This window comes from Maylandia zebra, linkage group LG9, assembly GCF_041146795.1.
Source record: "Maylandia zebra isolate NMK-2024a linkage group LG9, Mzebra_GT3a, whole genome shotgun sequence".
Classification (NCBI taxonomy): Eukaryota; Metazoa; Chordata; class Actinopteri; order Cichliformes; family Cichlidae; genus Maylandia; species Maylandia zebra.
The window spans coordinates 3,738,903-3,757,601 of NC_135175.1; the positions used below are offsets into that span (position 1 = coordinate 3,738,903).

At 39.5% G+C, this 18,699-nt stretch overlaps 1 protein-coding gene across 1 annotated transcript; it reads left to right on the forward strand.

Moving 5' to 3' along the window:
* Nucleotides 1-6,226: 6,226 nt before the first annotated feature.
* Nucleotides 6,227-13,965, forward strand: LOC101465617 (C-C chemokine receptor type 3). The gene is made up of 2 exons (XM_004568918.3): nucleotides 6,227-6,475; nucleotides 12,343-13,965. Exons 1-2 carry the CDS (start codon nucleotides 6,312-6,314, stop codon nucleotides 13,196-13,198), a joined length of 1,020 nt encoding a protein of 339 aa, XP_004568975.1. The 5' UTR covers nucleotides 6,227-6,311; the 3' UTR covers nucleotides 13,199-13,965.
* The last annotated feature ends 4,734 nt before the right edge of the window (nucleotides 13,966-18,699 follow it).

Sequence of the window (18,699 nt, forward strand, 5' to 3'; positions counted from 1 at the left end):
AGGCTCCCTTTTAACAGGAACAAACCTCTGGAAGAACCACTTCTCCTGAGTACCGGTATCTGGTGCCATTATGGCACCAGTTCTGACATAAACGGCAGTAACCAGACCGAAAAGCAGCGCACATTTCGGTGCTTTTTTCCCCCTGAGATGTCACACACTTTGAATTCTAGCCAATCATTTTACCTTTGCAAGTGTAGTAGGCGGACCCAGGTACGTATGTTCCTTTAGAGCAGAGCTACAGATTAAAAATGCCCAAGGCGAAGCAGTCAATAGTCTGGCTGTACTTCACAGCAAAAGATGCAAACTCAGCAGCCTGCAACAAGTGCTTTAAGCTGATACTGTGATACTGTCAAAGGAGGTAACACCTCGAATCTGATGAAACACCTGGCGACGTGTAGCATTTTTTTAACAGCCGATAAATGCACCATATTTGATAGCTTGCTGCGAGAACTCACATCGAGCACATCTACTGCGGGTGTGGTGCCTGTTATCGGACCCGGAGTTAGCAACATCCCCCAAAAACCCGAAGAGGAGAGTCCTGGCCCCTAGCCCTGCCAGTGTAGCAGAAATGATGAGGATGATGATGCAGCAGCAGCCGTTCTTCTCTGCGTGAGTAGCTTAATGTTGTTCGTGTGTAATTTACGTTGAGTAGGCTAACCACGTTATTACATTAATGCATGTAAGGTGAACTAGCAAACATCATCATAGCTACATGCGGCTGTCTTCTTGTTTGATGGCAGATACTCCCTTCACCCTGGCCAAAAAGGCTAAAATGACCAAAGAAAAAGAGGGAAACAGTTAAACATGAGAGGTTTTTGGACAAAGTTTGTGTTTTTTCCATTGTTTAAGCACTGCTTCCAGCCTAGAGTGATACCATATATGCCCCATAGCTGCAGAAAAGGCTAACATTGCTTCCTTTTTACAAAAAAACAGCTGAACATGAGAGGTTTTTGGACAAAGTTTGTGTTTTTTCCATTGATTAAGCACTGCTTCCAGCTAAGAGTGATACCATATATGCCCCATAGCTGCAGAAAAGGCTAACATTGTTATCTTTTTACAAAAAAAACCCAGCTGAACATGAGAGGTTTTTGGACATATTTGGTCGCACCTGTGCGACCAACTGTTCGGGTAACAAAAAAAAAAATCTCTGCAACTCTCCGTGTGGTCAACAACAGACACACATTTTGCCCCTATCGTGGACTAAACCAATCAGAGATAGTCAGGGGTGGGACCTCTCTGATTGGCCGTGGTCCAGTTGAAAGTGCAGGTGGAAGAAAGAGGTGAGTAGCTTGAATAAAGTGATATCAATTCATTAACGGATTCCACACAAAGACGTAAACACAGAGCGACCCGACGCATCAGAATCAGCTTTGTCTTTCTCGGCTTTCTCACCCGACGGCCCATACACGGTCGGAGCTCAGCGATTCTGATGCGTCCGGTCTGCTCTGTGTTTACGTCTTTTTGCGCTGATTCTGAGCTGCAGGTTTTGTCTCTCTCCAACCAAAATTCACAGAGCCAACAGCAAAAGAAGCGGCAAAAGAAGCAGCAAAAGAAGCAGCAAAAGAAGCAGCAAAAGAAGCAGCAAACTGCACTTCCCATTTGATCAATGTTGTCATGAGTTTTGTTGTTTTGCTTCCACCACGATAAAAATCACCGTTCCTGCACAGCTCTCTCTCTCTCTGTACTTCAAGAACAGTTTCCCGTCTCAAATCTGTTTTCTGCATTATTCATTCGTTTATTACCCACCAGTCTACCATTGTTTACAGCACTGTCTTTTTCTTTTTTCACTTAAATGACCTCGGACAAGAAAGCCTAATTTCTGCTGTTCAATACTGAAGAAATTTAAACTTCTTAAAATTATGCAAAATTGCAGAATATTTTTAAGGTTATCTGCTATAAAAAGCCAGACCAGGAAAGTCTCCTTCATGTTTTTCTGTGTTTTATTCTCAGTTACTTTCACACGAAGGCATCTGCTGCGATGTTCACAATTCTGAAGAAGTCTCATGTGTATCAGTACTGATAAATGATCAGAATTATAATATTTCTGACTGTCTGAGGCTAAATTGAATCAAATCAGGACTTTGAGAACCGGAATCGAATGGATTATAGAAATTAGTGATGATGCCCAGCCCTAGTGAGCAGCCTAGGCCTGAGAGAAGTGGATGTAGCTGTAATAAGAAAAGAACTATTGATAACTTTTCTGTTAAGTTAAGGCCTGATCCTTCTGAAATTCATAGCCAGCTCTGACACGGTGTCATCAATCTTTGAATGCTGAAAAAGCACAGTGTATCCAGAAAAACACATTATATGCTGCAACAAATGCACTGCCCCAGAAAAGTGCAATCAAACGATGAGTTTATTAACAGCCCAGAGAAAACATCAACATATGTCTTCTGACCAAAATACATGTTGTGGACACTTACATCTTGTACATCTTTAATAGCTATAAACAGACATACAAGGTAATAATCTTAAGCCCTCAGGGTCTCTGAGGCTAATTCTTGACTCTGCTCATCTGTTACCAAGTAGAATAAAATGCAACAGGTTTGCAACAAGAAGCTGGAAACATTTGGGCCTCTGCTCAGGCCTATTCCTAGATTATATGTATTATATGTACTGTAAGCATGCATTGCAGTTATCCTTCTATGTTCTAGTTTCCCTCAGCATGTATCACCTGGACAGTCATGCCAGTGAAGCCTAAGACCCTTAATGAACCGAACATCAACTCAAAATAAGCACAGATATGCAATGTGTATAAAATACTTCCAACCGTACTTGTAATAAAAGTTAACATAATGGAAGGATCCTCAAATGGACATCTTCAATCAACAACTTTAATCCAATATCAATACTGTGAGAAATATTATTAGATGAAATAATGAGGATGGATGGTTGGAATAATGCTGTAAAGAATGTTATTAATGCAATTATAATGATGCAGATTATATGGCAGCAATAAAAGAATTTCTGGATCTCCACATTCCCTCCTTTGACATTCCAAAAGGAATGTCACCACGCCTCGTGTTGTATCACTCCTCGGCCCATTCTATGGCATCTAAGTTCCTCAGGTAGATTGAATCCACCCGTCCAGGGTCCGCAACCCTAGCCATCATTTTTACCAACAATCCGTTGACACAGGGAATGACACAACAACCACAGGTGACCAGTATCCCTAAAAGTGTAGCGAATGAAACCATTGCTGACATAGCCAAACCTTTCTACCGTCCAAACACGGATGCCACCCAGGACTCCACTGGGTTTTCCGATACCTGAGTGCTCATGCATCGTTTTAGACAAATTTCCAGGCCCTCCAGAGCTCGGGTTACTGAGCCATCTGGGGCAGAATTATCTTTGGGGATAAAGGTGCAGCACATGTCTCCGAACATAGCACAGACGCCCCCTTTTCTCCGCCAACAACATGTCAAGGGCCATTCGATTCTGCACTCCCATCAGTCACTGTTCTTATGTCCTTGGAGCAAACTGTGACCACATAATTTCCTCAGGGATTAATAACGTATTCAGATTCTGATAACTCTATTAATGGTATTTATGTGGACTTCACAGCATATTAGTACAAGTTTCCTACATTTGACAAAGGACAAAAAATGCCTGTATTTCAACTGCATTTATTATTGTTTATGACCTGTTTAACTGCATCACAGAATTAATTAACTGATGTTAACAATAATGAGTTCCAGTCTAACCCAGTACCTGGGTGAGTTGTAGAAAAACATAGAGTGAAGAAATACAAATGGAGAATATATGAAAAAACAAACATCTTAAATCGTTGTACACTAATCAGTAGTTCAAGGAGTTCCTGGACTTACGGTGAGTCAGAAAGCACTCACCTCTGTATTTTGCATCACACAGAAAATACACACTAGGCTAAAGGAACAATGGTGCAATTTTCTTTATTTTTCCTCATAGTGGTCATGCTTTTCTTATCCGCTGCTTTGGTCTGCTGAAAAAACTACCAATAGGGCAAATGTCACTGGAAAAGATTTAATATTTTTGTAGAAGTTGTTACAAACAAAAGAGTTTGTTTTGCTCCGCTCCCTGAAGACCAACACAGAGAGACTGAGGAGGAGCTTCTTCCCGCAGGCGATACGGTCTCTCAATCACACCACCACACAGTACTGACCCACACATATGGTTCTTACACACACACTGGACTTTCTGGACTTTGGTTTTGCACAACACTGGTCACTATATTCTTCATTTCCGGTTAATACTTGTACAGCTGCTGTTATTGTGTATATATTTATTTATATTTAGATTTCTTCATACATTCTTATATAGTTCTATATTGTGTATTGTGTATTTTGTTGTACAGTTATTTAATTTTCAACTTTAATTTATATATTTTATCTTATTCTTCCCAGTTAAATTTACCCTTCATTCTAATTTGTGTTGTACAGTTATTTCATTTTTAACCTTAATTTATATTCTATTCCTTCCTAGTTAAATTTACCCTTTTTAATTTTTCATATTTATTTCCTATCTTATTCATAGCCTTTTCCTTTTTTGTTCTCTTTAGGTCACGAGCAGTTGTCCAAGCATTTCACTACATATCGTACTGTGTATGACTGTGTACGTGACAAATAAAATTTGAATTTGAATTTGAATTTGAACAAAGGTGGTTTGAAATTAGCATAAATAAGGACACTACACTACACTTTCCTCCGCATTAATCATTCCTGTCAACTTCTTACAGTTTAACACATGTCTACATACTCTTCTGTACACACCCTGAACACATGCTAAGATTCAGGCTCCACAGTGAGATGCAAATGCTAAACGCAGTCTCGTGTTTAGGTGTCACACATCTAAATAAAGTTAATCAACTGGTTAGCTGCACAAACCTAACAGTAACTTATACTAGACATGAACCCACAGTGAGGTGCTCTGCAGCCATCTACTGAGTGACATCTGACAGAAACATGTTTTATGTCTATTTGTTCATATTTTACAAAATCATGTTAAAAATTTTTTTATGGAAAATCCATATAAGAACTAAATTGTCAGTAATTCCACTGCTACACATCAAAAATCAAATTATTTAGGAAAGTTTAAATAAGTGTAAACAAATATGGTGCTGCCCTGATGCATCTTAGAGTAACACAGTAAACTGAACCTGCCAATCAGTGAGGTGGTGTCATGCTGTAGTGTGTTCAATGCGACCTTCTCCCTTTTGGCTTCGCACTGTCAAAAGTCTGATTGATTTAAGCAGAATTTTGTTTCAAAAGCAGAGCTGTGTGCAGGAGAATGAATCTCCTACAGTGCTCAAAAGCAGATTTACTTTTGTCTTTATGATGCTTTGTGCACTTGGCTCATACCTGCACGTGTAGGTTATTGGATTTACATATAAAAAATCAACTGGCCAAGTGTCAATGAATGTCTATTTACTCATGGGGTGTGTTCTGTACTCAACTTGACAACCTCCTCCAGGCAACTTCCGGTTGCTTGATCATTTTGTCTTTTGGATTGCAAATGTTTGATTTCTCTTACTAAGATAAGCGGTTATAATATCATGCACACAGAAGTTGCCTCTGTTCAGGGAGGAGCCCTGGTCCGAGAATGTGCTGACCACACACACACACACACACACACACACACACACTTGTGATACTTCCTCTATCTTTGAGGATTTATGATAGAGTGACTTGAACACACTGAGTCAAGCAAGTCCTCTCCTCTGTCAGACGAGCAGAGGGCAAAGACAGATAAGATCATTAAGATCAGTAGTATGATTCTCACATCTGTTTAGATTCCTCAGGCTTCTTGTTGTATTCTTCTTGTAAGTCTTCCTCCTGTCATACACAAGTAATAAAAAATGTTTGTCCTTCTAATGATTTGTTAATAGTTGCTCTGACATGATACAGAACCCACACACACAGTGTTGTAGGTTGAGTTAACCCTAACCAGGGGGATGGCCAGGCACTCTTTCTCTACTGTGCTGTACCCGGCCTGCAGCTTGGGTTTCGGCACCACTGCGACAAAATAAAGGACCCACGCGCACAGCGTTGTAGGTTGACTGTTTTTATTTTCAAACTGTCTTTGCAGCAGCTGCCCTCCCCCTGCTTCATGCCATGAACAGTTGTAACATACTCAAATGGGGAGACATGGTCAGATGATGGAAGTCAGCTGTGTGAATCAGCCTCCCCTGATACCACACCCCAAACCAACTGCTCCACCCCTACTTCTGCAGCTGAGCCACAAAGCACACTGCACCATAGTTGGGTTTCTATTTGTGACAGACTTTTCTTCAAGCATTTGACAGAGAGATTTCTCTGTTAACATTTGAGAAGAAGATGGAAACTCCAACATATGAATATTATGACAGCACTGGGCTTTTAGCTGAACCATGCATGAGGGTCAGTGACAATATTTTGGGAGCTCAACTGTCCATCCTGTCCTACTTCATGTTTGTCTTCAATCTCACTGTCAATGGCATAGTCCTCATCATCATCTACCGGTGAGTTGTCCAACAAAACTTCGTACTGATTTAACTTGCTTGATTATATGTATTCAGATAAGCTGTTATTTACACTAACTTTCAATATTAGTTTAGGCTCAAATTCCTACAGTTGTGGTCAAAAGTTTTCACTCACTTCTTCTTCTTCTTTTCTACATGTTTCTATGATATACAACAATCCTAAGTTTCACAAACTTTAACTGGCAATTAAAGAGGAGTGCATAGCTAACATGACTAACCTGTTAGTGTTCACTGATTTGGCAATATCTGTCACTTCTGGTAAAAAACTTCAAGCAGCTATTTTGTAAGAGATACAAGAGAAAAGCAGCTTACGTGTCTCACAGTCCAGACAAACGTCATCCAACTCTTTTTTTATCACTGCATAATCCACCTTGTGGGTGGATTTATGTACATCACTGCTTAAAAAAACATAACAAGTCTCTCAAAGTCTGTCAAACTGGACAGTCAAACTTTACTGTTTGACCCTCCAGACATTTTACACTGCATCTCACCAAAATTATTATCTAATCCAATAAATAAATACAAATAAGGGTGAACTATTCTTATACACAACTTCCTCATACTACAAGAGCAGATGACTATGATCTATATTTGTTTTGGCTATACCACGTTTGGAAAATCAGACACTTATTGCACCCGCTGCATCCACAAAGCCACCAGCGTTGTGGAGGACATCACACACCCCTCACACACACTCTTCACCCTGCTGCCTTCTGGCAAGAGGTACCAGAGCGTTTGGGCCCTCACTGCAAGACTGAGACACAGTTTCTCCCCCCAAACCATCAGACTCCTGAACATTCAGTGACTGGACTGACACACACACACATCACACACATCCCAGGCCTGGCGTAGATGGCACTGTTTATGTGATGCCATGCCACATCTGACCTGATTGTGGTTTGGTTTATGTGGCCCAGGCTTATAGAAAACAGTTCTGGCCCGGATCTGGCATCAAGCTGGCACTTCGGACTGACTGGTGTCATGGCACCAGTCAGTCTACACAGAGGTAATCCACACGTGGGCCAGCACAGGACCACCAGTGTGTCTGCAACTGGCCTTGTGCTGGCCCATGTGTGGGCCACCTCTGGCAGATCTGGGCCACCAAAGGGCCATCATTTTTTGTGGTTTGTGGGCCATCTTCAAGCACATTGTGTGGGCCAGATCTGGGCCATACTAATTTTGCTATTCGGGATATTATATACGTCACTACCAAGCACTTATTTGCACAATGTCATACACACGCGCACAACCACGCACATCAAGTTACTCTTTGCACACTGCTCAGTCTTTTGCACATTTCTGTTGCACTGTCTTGTGTCTGTATCGTTCTGTACCTCTGGCATTGCACTGTTTTTTTGTGCATTTTTTTTGTGAAAAACTTGTAGCTTGCAGCACCATGGTCTTGGAGGAACGCTGTCTTGCTTCACTGTGTACTGAACCACTGCACATAGTTATAATGACAATAAAGCCATCTGACTTGACTAAGTAAAAAGTACTGTATTAAAAATCATACCTTTCATAATGATTAATTATGAAGAATTATCATACAGGTTTAAAAAACACTGAATTTAGAATCACTCAAAAAATGTGACTGATTGAAAATATTAATACAATTTAGAATAAATTTAAAGATATGTGTTTTTATCTATGTATGACATATTTCTGAGTTGAAGTTTTATTTTTTTAAAGCCTACATTGGCTGTTTTACTGCAACTGCTCTGTACTTTGTAATGATACCTAGCATTTATTAAATGTTCTACTCTACAATCTTACCTGGATAAATCTAGGCCAACTGAGTTGATGCGAGGTGATCTCAGGGTCATACATATTACTTCAAGCTAAACTCATACAGCTATTTATTGTAGCATTTATTTTAATAACATATTTACTAATTTGAACAAATGGGTTTTAAGGATGAAGGGAAGTTTAAACAAAAAGCCTAAGCCTAGATGTAATTCCAATTTCCGAAATTCAGCAGTAGTGCTACATGTCGCCAAGAGTTCAACATTTTCTCCCTCTGTACCTGGATAGAGCCTGCCTGCAGCACCAAAGGACTCCATGAGCGCTGGCTATCTCTCTTTAGCAGCACGTGTCCCTCTCGTCCTCTTTATTCAGTGGACGATGATCGTCCATCGTCCACTGAATGAGTGAGCACACGTGAGCCTGAGGCATTTATACAGCCGTGTTTCGCATGTTTCGTGTATTGCTATGACAGGAGGAAGAAGAAATGGTACCTATTAATCATTTAGACAATCCCAATAATATAGTTATTTTCCACTGTGTTCTTTTTTATGATCAACTACAAATTTACCCCAAATTATGAAAATATAAATATTTTAATATGATAATCAACTCTAGAATATAAATATCCAATATCGGAGGAATTGATATTGCAGTACTGAGCCATATGACCTACATTTTTCCCCTCGTGCCGGCCCATCACTCCCAGGAGGTGTTTTAGGGGTGTGGTACTATGAGAGTTGAGCTGCAGTTGTGTGCATAAGGTTTGAAACTAACTTTTGGGACCCAGAGCATCACACCTCTCATGGGAAAGGAATCCGAGCTAGTGTGATTGAGACAAACTGGCTAGACTGGGAGTGAGGTCACTGAAGCGGTTAAACAGCTCCTTGGTGGCAGGACCAATGGGGTGAATGAAAGCCATGCTGAGTTTCTCGCGGTTCTGGATGTTGTCTGACTATTTTGGCTGAGATCCCTCTGTAATGTTGCATGGAAGTTGGGATTATGTCCTTTTTTAAGAAGGGGTATTTGTATTGTATTGTATTGTATCTTTATTTGTTTCAGACATATAAAACAAAAAACAATATATACACACTACATATATTTTCATTTACAGATACGAATATATATGTAGATATACACACACACACGTATGTGTTCAGATAAACAAAAAATATATAATGAAATAAAACAAAATCGTCTGACATAATGTAACAATGTTTGGTCTGAAAAGGAGTAGGAAGAAGTATGAACATACTTATTAATTCCTACCCCTGCTCAACATCTTATTGATCCCACATAATTCACCTAATTCCCATCATCACATACTCCACATGATACACGAGGAGAACCTATATAAACTTGGCTACCGGGATTGATATAATTTGGATATAATTTGATATTTTTATACATACAATGGGTGATCATCTTGATAATTGGTAATTGAAGAGTGTGATCTAATAGGGGGGATACCATTTCTCAGTCTCCATGGGTAGGTTTAAACCAGGGTACTGGAAAGGAGACTTTGCCTGACTGAGGTGCTTTGGAAAACAGGACATTTAAAAAACAAACAAACGAAAAACTACTTTTCAGACTTCTGAAACAAAGGGATTTCACTTTTGTTTAGCTTACAATGGGAACTTTAAATGAAAGATAAAACTATAATATAAAAAAAACCAAAGAGTTTAAACATTGCATTTCAGTTTCTTTCACTATAAACAACTACACAGTGAACTGAATGAAAACTTTTTCAGCCGTCATGATTCTTGATAATTAATTTAAATTTTTTATGAAGCACCAATATAATGTTATACTAGACTGTAAAAGGTCATAAGTGCATAATAAAAGGTGAAAGGACATAAAACAGACAAAAATATAAATAAAAATATGGTAGCAATTTATATTAATCTTTATATACTCCAAAAGAATTCCACTCGGACATTTTTCCCTGAAAAATGGACGAAGTATGCAACAAAAGCGAGGAGCATGACAGGCTTTTAGACCCTTTGGAGCAGAGGTGGATTTGACGAAAAAATGTCATGCGGTTGTCAGAAATACAACGACCAGGGTAACATGATGAAGCCATACTACTTCCACAGACAGTGGAAGACAGTGACAGAATACCTCAGGGGCTGGAAAGAAGATGCTCTACTTTCTGAAAAGCCACTGTCTACCAGACGTCTTTTTTCCAGTTCTACCTTTGTGAGCAGGCAATCTAAAGATGTTTTTGGTGTTCATAGAAAACACAATAAGCAATGTCAGGGAGAAATTCAACAAAATCTGCTTGAGCGCTGGATCGAAAAGAGCAAGAGCCCCAGACCCATGTTGCGTTTCTCTCAGGCTTCTTTGGTTTCTAACTGCTTCTTCAGCACACTGTTGAGTTGACAATTTTTTCTTTATCTATTAACGGTGGGTTGTTTCCAATGGTTAGCTATAATTTAATCTCTTTTCCCATATATTTACTGTCAGGCAGTCCCTAAAATATGTTGCAGTGGCATAATTCCCGCCATCTGCTATATTCAAAGACTGAGACAATGAGGTTCCTTTGATAGAAAGTTTACATAAAAGGGTTAATGGTCAAGGTACAATAGACTCCTGGGGCAGCAGGAGTCAGTGGTTAAAACAACTGCCTCACACCCAGAGGGTCTGTGCGGAACAGTGTTGCCTCTGGATCAAAGCAAGAGCAACAGAACATGCATGTTCTGCATGTGTGTGCACTCCAGCTCACTCCAGCTCCAGATTCCTGCCATGGTCTAAAGACATGCTACCCTATGGTAGCTGGGATAGACATGGTACAATGATAAGATGCCAGCTGTTCAACAAGGTCCAAGTAATGACATTTGCTTGCTAGTAATGATGCCACTGTCAGTTGTTAGTGGTGTTGTAACAAAGCAGAAGCAATTCGAATTGACAGCAACTTAGCCACGAAGTGGTAATCTCCATAAAATCACAAAGAAGGGCTGGTATGCATGGTGGAGTAAATATCCATTTCTGTCCTTGAGGTACAATCTACTCAATCTACCGTCCTGTTAACTATTGGACCTCAAGATAAATATATTTCCCGTTTCTAGGGCAGTAGGGTTCATATTAACACCAATTCTCTTAGTTTTGATTACAGCCTGGATCTGGACAAATGCAAAGAAAAATTAGGAAAAGTAATATTTTACTCTTAGACTTTCCTTCAACTAACAAATAACACTGGCTGTCTAGACATTCTGCACAGGATGCAAAACTGCTTTTCACCACAAAAAGCTGCTGGTGCGGTACTCTCTCTTATTATCAAACATTTTCAAAAGCTAGAAATGTTATTTTCACCCCTGAATTTTCTTTGTGTTAAACTAACATTACACACATTGGTCAGCACTACAGGACACCAAGCTCCAACATTTTCGAAACTTATTGGAAAAAGTGGAAAAACATAGATTCATGTGTTCCTGTGGACTACAAATACGAATAACGTGCTTTTAAAAAGAATGACAATGTTCTCATGCCAAAGAAACCCTCGAATGTCGGTCTGCTCCACAGAGCTTTTTCAAAAAATGACCCCCCCCCAACACACACACACACACACACACACACACACACACACACACACACACACACACACACACACACACACACACACACATATGTAGAGAGAGAGAGAGAGAGAGGGAGAGAGAGAGAGAGAGAGAGAGACCACACCTACACCAAAAGGTTTCTGAGTTTGAGCCTTTGCTCTTATGGTTGAATAGTACATAATGATGTGTGTATAATAATGTAATAATGCTGTGAACTCTGAACTACAACTTTGTGGAAGTCGACCGTACTTATTTTCCATCAAGTCGAGAATCTAGAAATATCGTCTTTTTCTGCTCTAATGCTATGCTCCCCTCATGAAGTTCCTACTGAATTTCTTTGCGGCCTCCAAAAATACACCTTTACTCAGATTCTACGGGTATGATCACCTCCAGAAAAAGGTTGATTCTAAAGACGTATCACCAAACAATCCACAGATCCCAGTTGCCTGTAAACTGCCTGAGCTCAGAGAGAATTACAGCTGTTTTATAATGCTTTACTTATGAGTCATTTTACACATATAATAACTTTTCATGTTGACTCCCTTTTAGGTTTGAACAGCTGACCACTGTGACCAACATCTTCCTGTTGAACCTGGTGGTGTCCTCCCTGATCTTTGCGAGTAGTCTTCCATTCATGGCAGTCTACATGCAACTCTCCAACTGGATCTTTGGCACCGCTATGTGCAAGATTGTTGGCAGTGTCTACTATCTAGGGTTATATAGCTCTGTCCTCTTCCTAGCTCTTCTTACCTTTGACCGACACCTTGCAGTTGTGTACTCGGTGGGTCTGTTACAAGTGAGGAATCGAAGTTATGCAGTATTCTCCTGCGCTGTGGTGTGGGCGGTCAGTGGTTTGGCATGTGTCAGACCAATGATTCTCCATAAAATTTTTACGTCTAATATTGATAACAAAACTCTGTGTCAAGAATATCCTGGTTACATTCCAAATATTGATGTGGATGCCTTGAGATTATCTGGGTTTTACATTCAGCTTTTCCTTTTCTTTATCTTCCCATTGGTTGTAATTGTCTATTGCTATGCAAGAATCACAATCACGGTTGTGTCGTCCAAGATTGTAACAAGGTTCAAGACAGTCCGGCTGATATTCATCATTGTGCTGTTGTTTTTCATGTGTTGGACCCCTTATAATATTGTACTGATGTATGATGAACCAACAAGCTGCGAGGAAGAACAGAAACAGGCCTATGCGCTTCAAATCACTCGTTACATTGCCAACATTTACTTTTGCATCAGTCCCGTCTTCTACACGTTTGTTGGGAAGAAATTCCAGAACTATTTCAGGCAGCTCCTGGTGAAACACTTCCCAAAGTTAAAGAGACACATTTCTGTTAGTCAAAACAGCAGAAGCAACATGTCCACAAAAAGTACAAGAAACGAGTTTTAGAAATGTTATATATCAGTGTTTGCAAATGTTTCACGATTCAAGTTGGAGATTAGTAAAGTTTGATTACATATACGGGTAAATTCATACTATGATTGGAATAGAAAAATGGATGTGATGTATAAGAATTAAATCAATCTCGAGATTTCAAAGAACTAGTGTCACCAAAATGTTCCTGTGGTTCAGGTCAAAGCTGTTGTCAGATTCATATTGATGAGATAAAACTCTACATTCTATTACTTCAGTCACAATCTGCCAAATAAGTCATATTTGACCAGTGTTCAGGCCTAACAGCAGAAGTTCTTGAAATTTGACACACTAGTTCATGGTAGTCAAACTAATTTTAGTAATACACAAAGATAATCAGAGTAAATAGAGATGCAGTTTTTTTAATGATAATGTAAAATATCAGAAAAATTGTTGTTTTTTTTAAACTTAACGGTTGTTTCATGTCTATCAGTCTTGAGTAAATGCACTCTTCTTGATTACTTGATGAAATCAACACTTTTAAATCAAAAGGCTGTAACTTTCTCCATTTCATGTCCCGGATATTTTTTAACACAGATGCTTTCCACTTGTTATTTGTTGCTGATGTGCTTCTTTTTTTCTGGTTTATAAACAATATACACACTACCATCGGCTCTGAAGCCAGCATCACTGTTCATATAGTTTCTTGAAAACTGTACATTGCCTGTATTCTTACTAAATAAAGAAAAAAGAATATGCTGTTAGAAACAGGAAAACGTACCATTTTAAAGCATTAAACAGAATTCATTATGACATTTACAATAAAAATGAGAAATGTTTTGTGCATCTATGTTCATTTTCAATTCCATTCAATGTTATTCATACAAGGCACCAAAATACAACAAGTCCCTCAAAGCCCTTTATATTTTAAGGTAAAGACCCTTCAATATTTGAGAGAAACCACAACAATCAAATGACCCCATCTAAGCAAGGATTTGGCAACAGTGGGAAGGAAAAACTCTCTTTTAGTGGAAAGAAACCTCTGACGAACCAGGCTCAGGGAGGGGCCATCTGCTGCAAATGGTTGGAGGTGATGGGAGAAAAACAGACTGTGGAAGACATACAGAGAATAATGATGATTAATGATTAAATATAGACTGGTGGGAACCAGTGAAGAGAAGCCAGTATGGGAGAAATATGCATTCACTTTCTGGTTTCTGTTAGTAAAACTGCTGCAGTATTTTGGATCTACGGAAGGCTTTTCAAGGAGGTTTTAGGACAGCCTGATAATAATGAACTATAGTAGTCCAGTAAGAAATGCACAAACTAATTATTTAGCATCACTCTGAGTCAGGATGTTTGTAATTTTACAGATATTGTGCAAATGAAAGAAAGCAGTCCTCCATATTTGTTTCATGTGCACATTGAAGGAGATATCCTGGTCAAAAAGGACTCCAACATACCTCAGTGTTACTGGAGGCCAAGGTAATGCCATGCAGAGTAAGAATCTCGTTGGATACCAGGGCCGAATACAATAACCTCAGTTTTATCTGAATTTAAAAGCAGAAAATTAGAGGTCATGCAGGTCTTTATGTCTTTAAGACATACCTGCAGTTTAACTAAAGATGTTATCACATCTGCAGTGTTTAGTCTGTTTAAGTCAAACTGGTTTGTTTCCCCCCTTTGCACAGAGCAATTGTGCAAGTGTGAACATAATAATTGCACTATGGTGTAGACACTGTACAGTTCCATAAAACTCCAGAGTGCTTTGTTTATGATCTAAGCGTGATCTAACCTCGACTTAACTACCAGGTGTACATTATAAGTTTGAACTAGAAAACATTTCACTCGCAGGGACCACTCCCTTGGTAACAATGAGCAATGAGGGATGAGGAAGTGTGATTAGTGCTGCGGTTTGGGGAAGGCATTGAAGGGGACTGGTGACGGCTCTCGGGCCGGGCAGAACCCCCTGTACTAACGAGAAATAAAGGGAGGAAAGGAAGAGAGGAGAGGACAGGAGAAGAGAAGAGAGGAAAGAAAAAAGGGGGGGTAGGGTGGAGCATGAAAATGAGAACAGCGGGTATTGGATATTGGGAGCTTTTATAGGCTGAGGCCAGAGGGGGCGTGAAGGAGGAGTGGTCCCGCTCCTGAAATTCAGATGATATCTCCACCATATGCTTTGAATTCTGGGATGTGGCAAGTTACTATAGATGTGCAAGGGTCTGTACAGGCTAGCAAATATCCGTGGAATGAATGTAAGTTCTCCATGTTCTTCAGTAGTCCAGAAAACTGCACTTCTTCCTGTATTTACTTCAGTTGCTCCTGTCCCAGACACATCTGACCAGTGAGTGGACTGAACATTGGCACGTGGTTTGTAGTGACGTATGGAGTTCACTTAGACTGTTGTCTGTTTGAAAACAAAGCAAACTACTGATGGGCTGGTGTTCTGGTTGTGATAGAGCTGCCTGATGATGTACAACATACAGTCTCAATGATGCTGTGTGGCAGGTAGGTAGTGATGTTACATCTGACACTGAAGCCCAAAGGGGGTGTGTCCAAACGAAGTCTGTGTGTGCATGTATGTGTATTAAATTATGCAGGACCATATAGAGCGGTTCAATTGCTGGAGCTGCTGAACAGCTGCTTTTTGGCAAAGCAATTGTCTGGAAAGATTGGACACATTCATGGGGCTTCGTCACACTATCACTACAGGAAGGTAATATGCAGGACTCCAGAGGCAAAGAGTAAACTCCAAAGGCCGCTTATAAAACTTATAAAAACACAAAAACAAACTATAGAACACTAGAACTATAACCTATGGGGAGAATGCAACAAAGAACTGATGAAAACTGAGGCCTTAAATACACACAAGGTAATTAGAAAACAGCAGGGAACACAGTGAACTGAATTTGACATATGAAACAAGGGAAGCAAAAGTGAACACAATGCACACGGGATAAGAGGCCGAGACACAAATCTGACATAGACAAAAGGTAAACAAACATAAAGACCAGACTGCCTAAACACGGTAGAAAAACAGACTAAACACAGGCAACATGGGACAGGAAAACAACTGAAAAGGATAACTATAAATATTGAATATGAGCAAAATCCAACCTAAACAAACGTCATATGAGATAAACTCACTTGAGAGCCTCCTTGCATGAACATTTTGCAGATTAGAAACTGGAACCTTGCACCAGAGCGTGTGACTGAGATTGAAGTAAAAAGAGGCCAACATCCAGAGAGCTTTGGAATATCGTTCAAGAAGCCTAGAAAACTATTCCTGAAGACTACATTAAAACTTTACAAGAAAGCTTGCCTCAGATGGTTGATGGGTTATGCTGAATAATAAGCATGATTTCATACTGACTGTGAAATTCATTAGAATTATACAAACTCTGTTATTGCCTCATATACTATATTTCCATGTATTTTTTGTACATGTTTCAATAAATCATTGCACATGTTTCCGTTTTTGAAGCCAATGAGTCAACACTTTTGTACATTACTGTAAATGATAACATTTCCCTTTACAATAATATTGCAATAGTCCGACCCTTTTGCAGATCACAATACCATTGTTTTAAGAAAAGATCAACATCAAAAGAACAACATCATTCTGTCCTTAAATACTGTTTTAGACTTTTTCAAATTCATTTAGAGCAACACAACCTTGTCTCTGTGAACCTCAGTTCTGTTTGACAAATCCAGTCCAATAGCAAATAAAAACCACCCAAATACCGGGAACTAAATGCCAGAGAGCAGTACAGCATTTCAATAAGGAGAAATTACTTGGATTTATTGAGAGAAATTAATGTATTTGGTGATTAGATGACTGATCATGGCATCGTGTGTTGTTTAGATGAACAACCAAATATTTATTCTGTTTATTAGCTGTGCAGTTTAGGCTCACGTTAGGTGTTAAAATCTTTGTTGGGTTTAGATTTTATTATTGTCATTTGTATTAGGAAACATTTAATCATATATGCTTAGAGGTGTATAATCAATTGTGTAGTGATAAGTTGTGTGATCTTTAACAGGCTACAGAGGCTTGGTGTGTATTCCACACTGGAATGCACACCTGCATCTTGGGGGCATGGGAAGAGGTCGCATCTTGTTTTATTGTTTTATGGTAGGATTAACGTAGCTACATTTGTTTTAGTCTAAGTGCTTTTCTGTTTAGATGAACTGCTGGACTTCCTTACCGGGGGGGTCTAGTCTACCCTCTTCCTGACCAAGGATGATTGCCTTCGTGCTTTCATGTTGTTATATGACCCTTTTGACACACACACACACGCACACACATACACACAGTATTCTTTGTTCACATGTATACCTATGTAAGATGTTATATGTTAATGACCCTATGCATATTCATGTAACCACAATAAAAGGAGTGCTGTGGGGAAACCTGGCTGAGAGTCTGACAGTGGTCAAGTGGTGGAACGACGCTTGGCTCCAGCCAGGTCTCCCTCATGCATGAGTAACCAGAGAACTTTGGTGCCTTGAGTCTTGCTTTTTGCTGCGTAGCAGATTGTCCTTAACGTTCCAGCGAATAGGTTTATGTTACAAACCTATCAATCTTCATGACAGAGATCACTCTTGCTAAATATTACCAAATCAACTGAGAACTGAATGTGCTGACACAGCTCTACACTCAGCTCAGAGTGCGTGTTGATGTGTTGAGCTTTCTTGCAACACTCTCTTCTCATTCACACACACACACACACACACACACACACACACACACACACACACACACACACGTCTATTCATATCGTTGTGGGATCTCATTGACATAATGCTTTGCCTAACCCTGACCTTACCCTAAACATAACCTAACTGTAAAACCTCCACTAAAACTACATTTTGGGTCTCTAAAATGCCTTCAAACTCGTGGGGAACAGGATTTCTCCAGGGGTTCTCCAGCTTGTAGAATTTTATTGCTCATTTATACTTTAGGCTTAAACATTTTAACATTTCAATTTTATATCGACCGCATCGTGAACAGTGTTACATTTGATTCACACTTCTCTGCATTTCTCTGACACAAAGATGGAAACTACATCATATGACTATGACTACAGCACTGGGTCGTATCCACCACCTGAACCATGTAGCAGGGACGGGGACAATATTCTGGGAGCTCAACTGTCCATCCTTTATTACTTCACGTTTGTCTTCAGCCTTTTTGGGAACGGACTGGTACTGTTCATCATCTATCGGTGAGTCGACCAACAGACTGCATGACAACAATCAGAACATGCAGCAAAATTCATGGGATAGATTCAGCTGAACAATAATTTGATAACTTCCTTTAGTTCTTACATTTTAAAAAATAGTCCTAATGGGAATGACTTTTCAAAGTATAAAAAAATTAAATTGAAAACTACAAATCAGAGTCACATTGACAGATATTGTTGTTACTTTTTATTTTTAATGTTTAAATGGTCCTAAAACTGTTAGTTTTCTTTTTTGAAATTATGAAAGTGCTCTAAACATATGGAAAGAAAATAAACTGATGCATAATATTG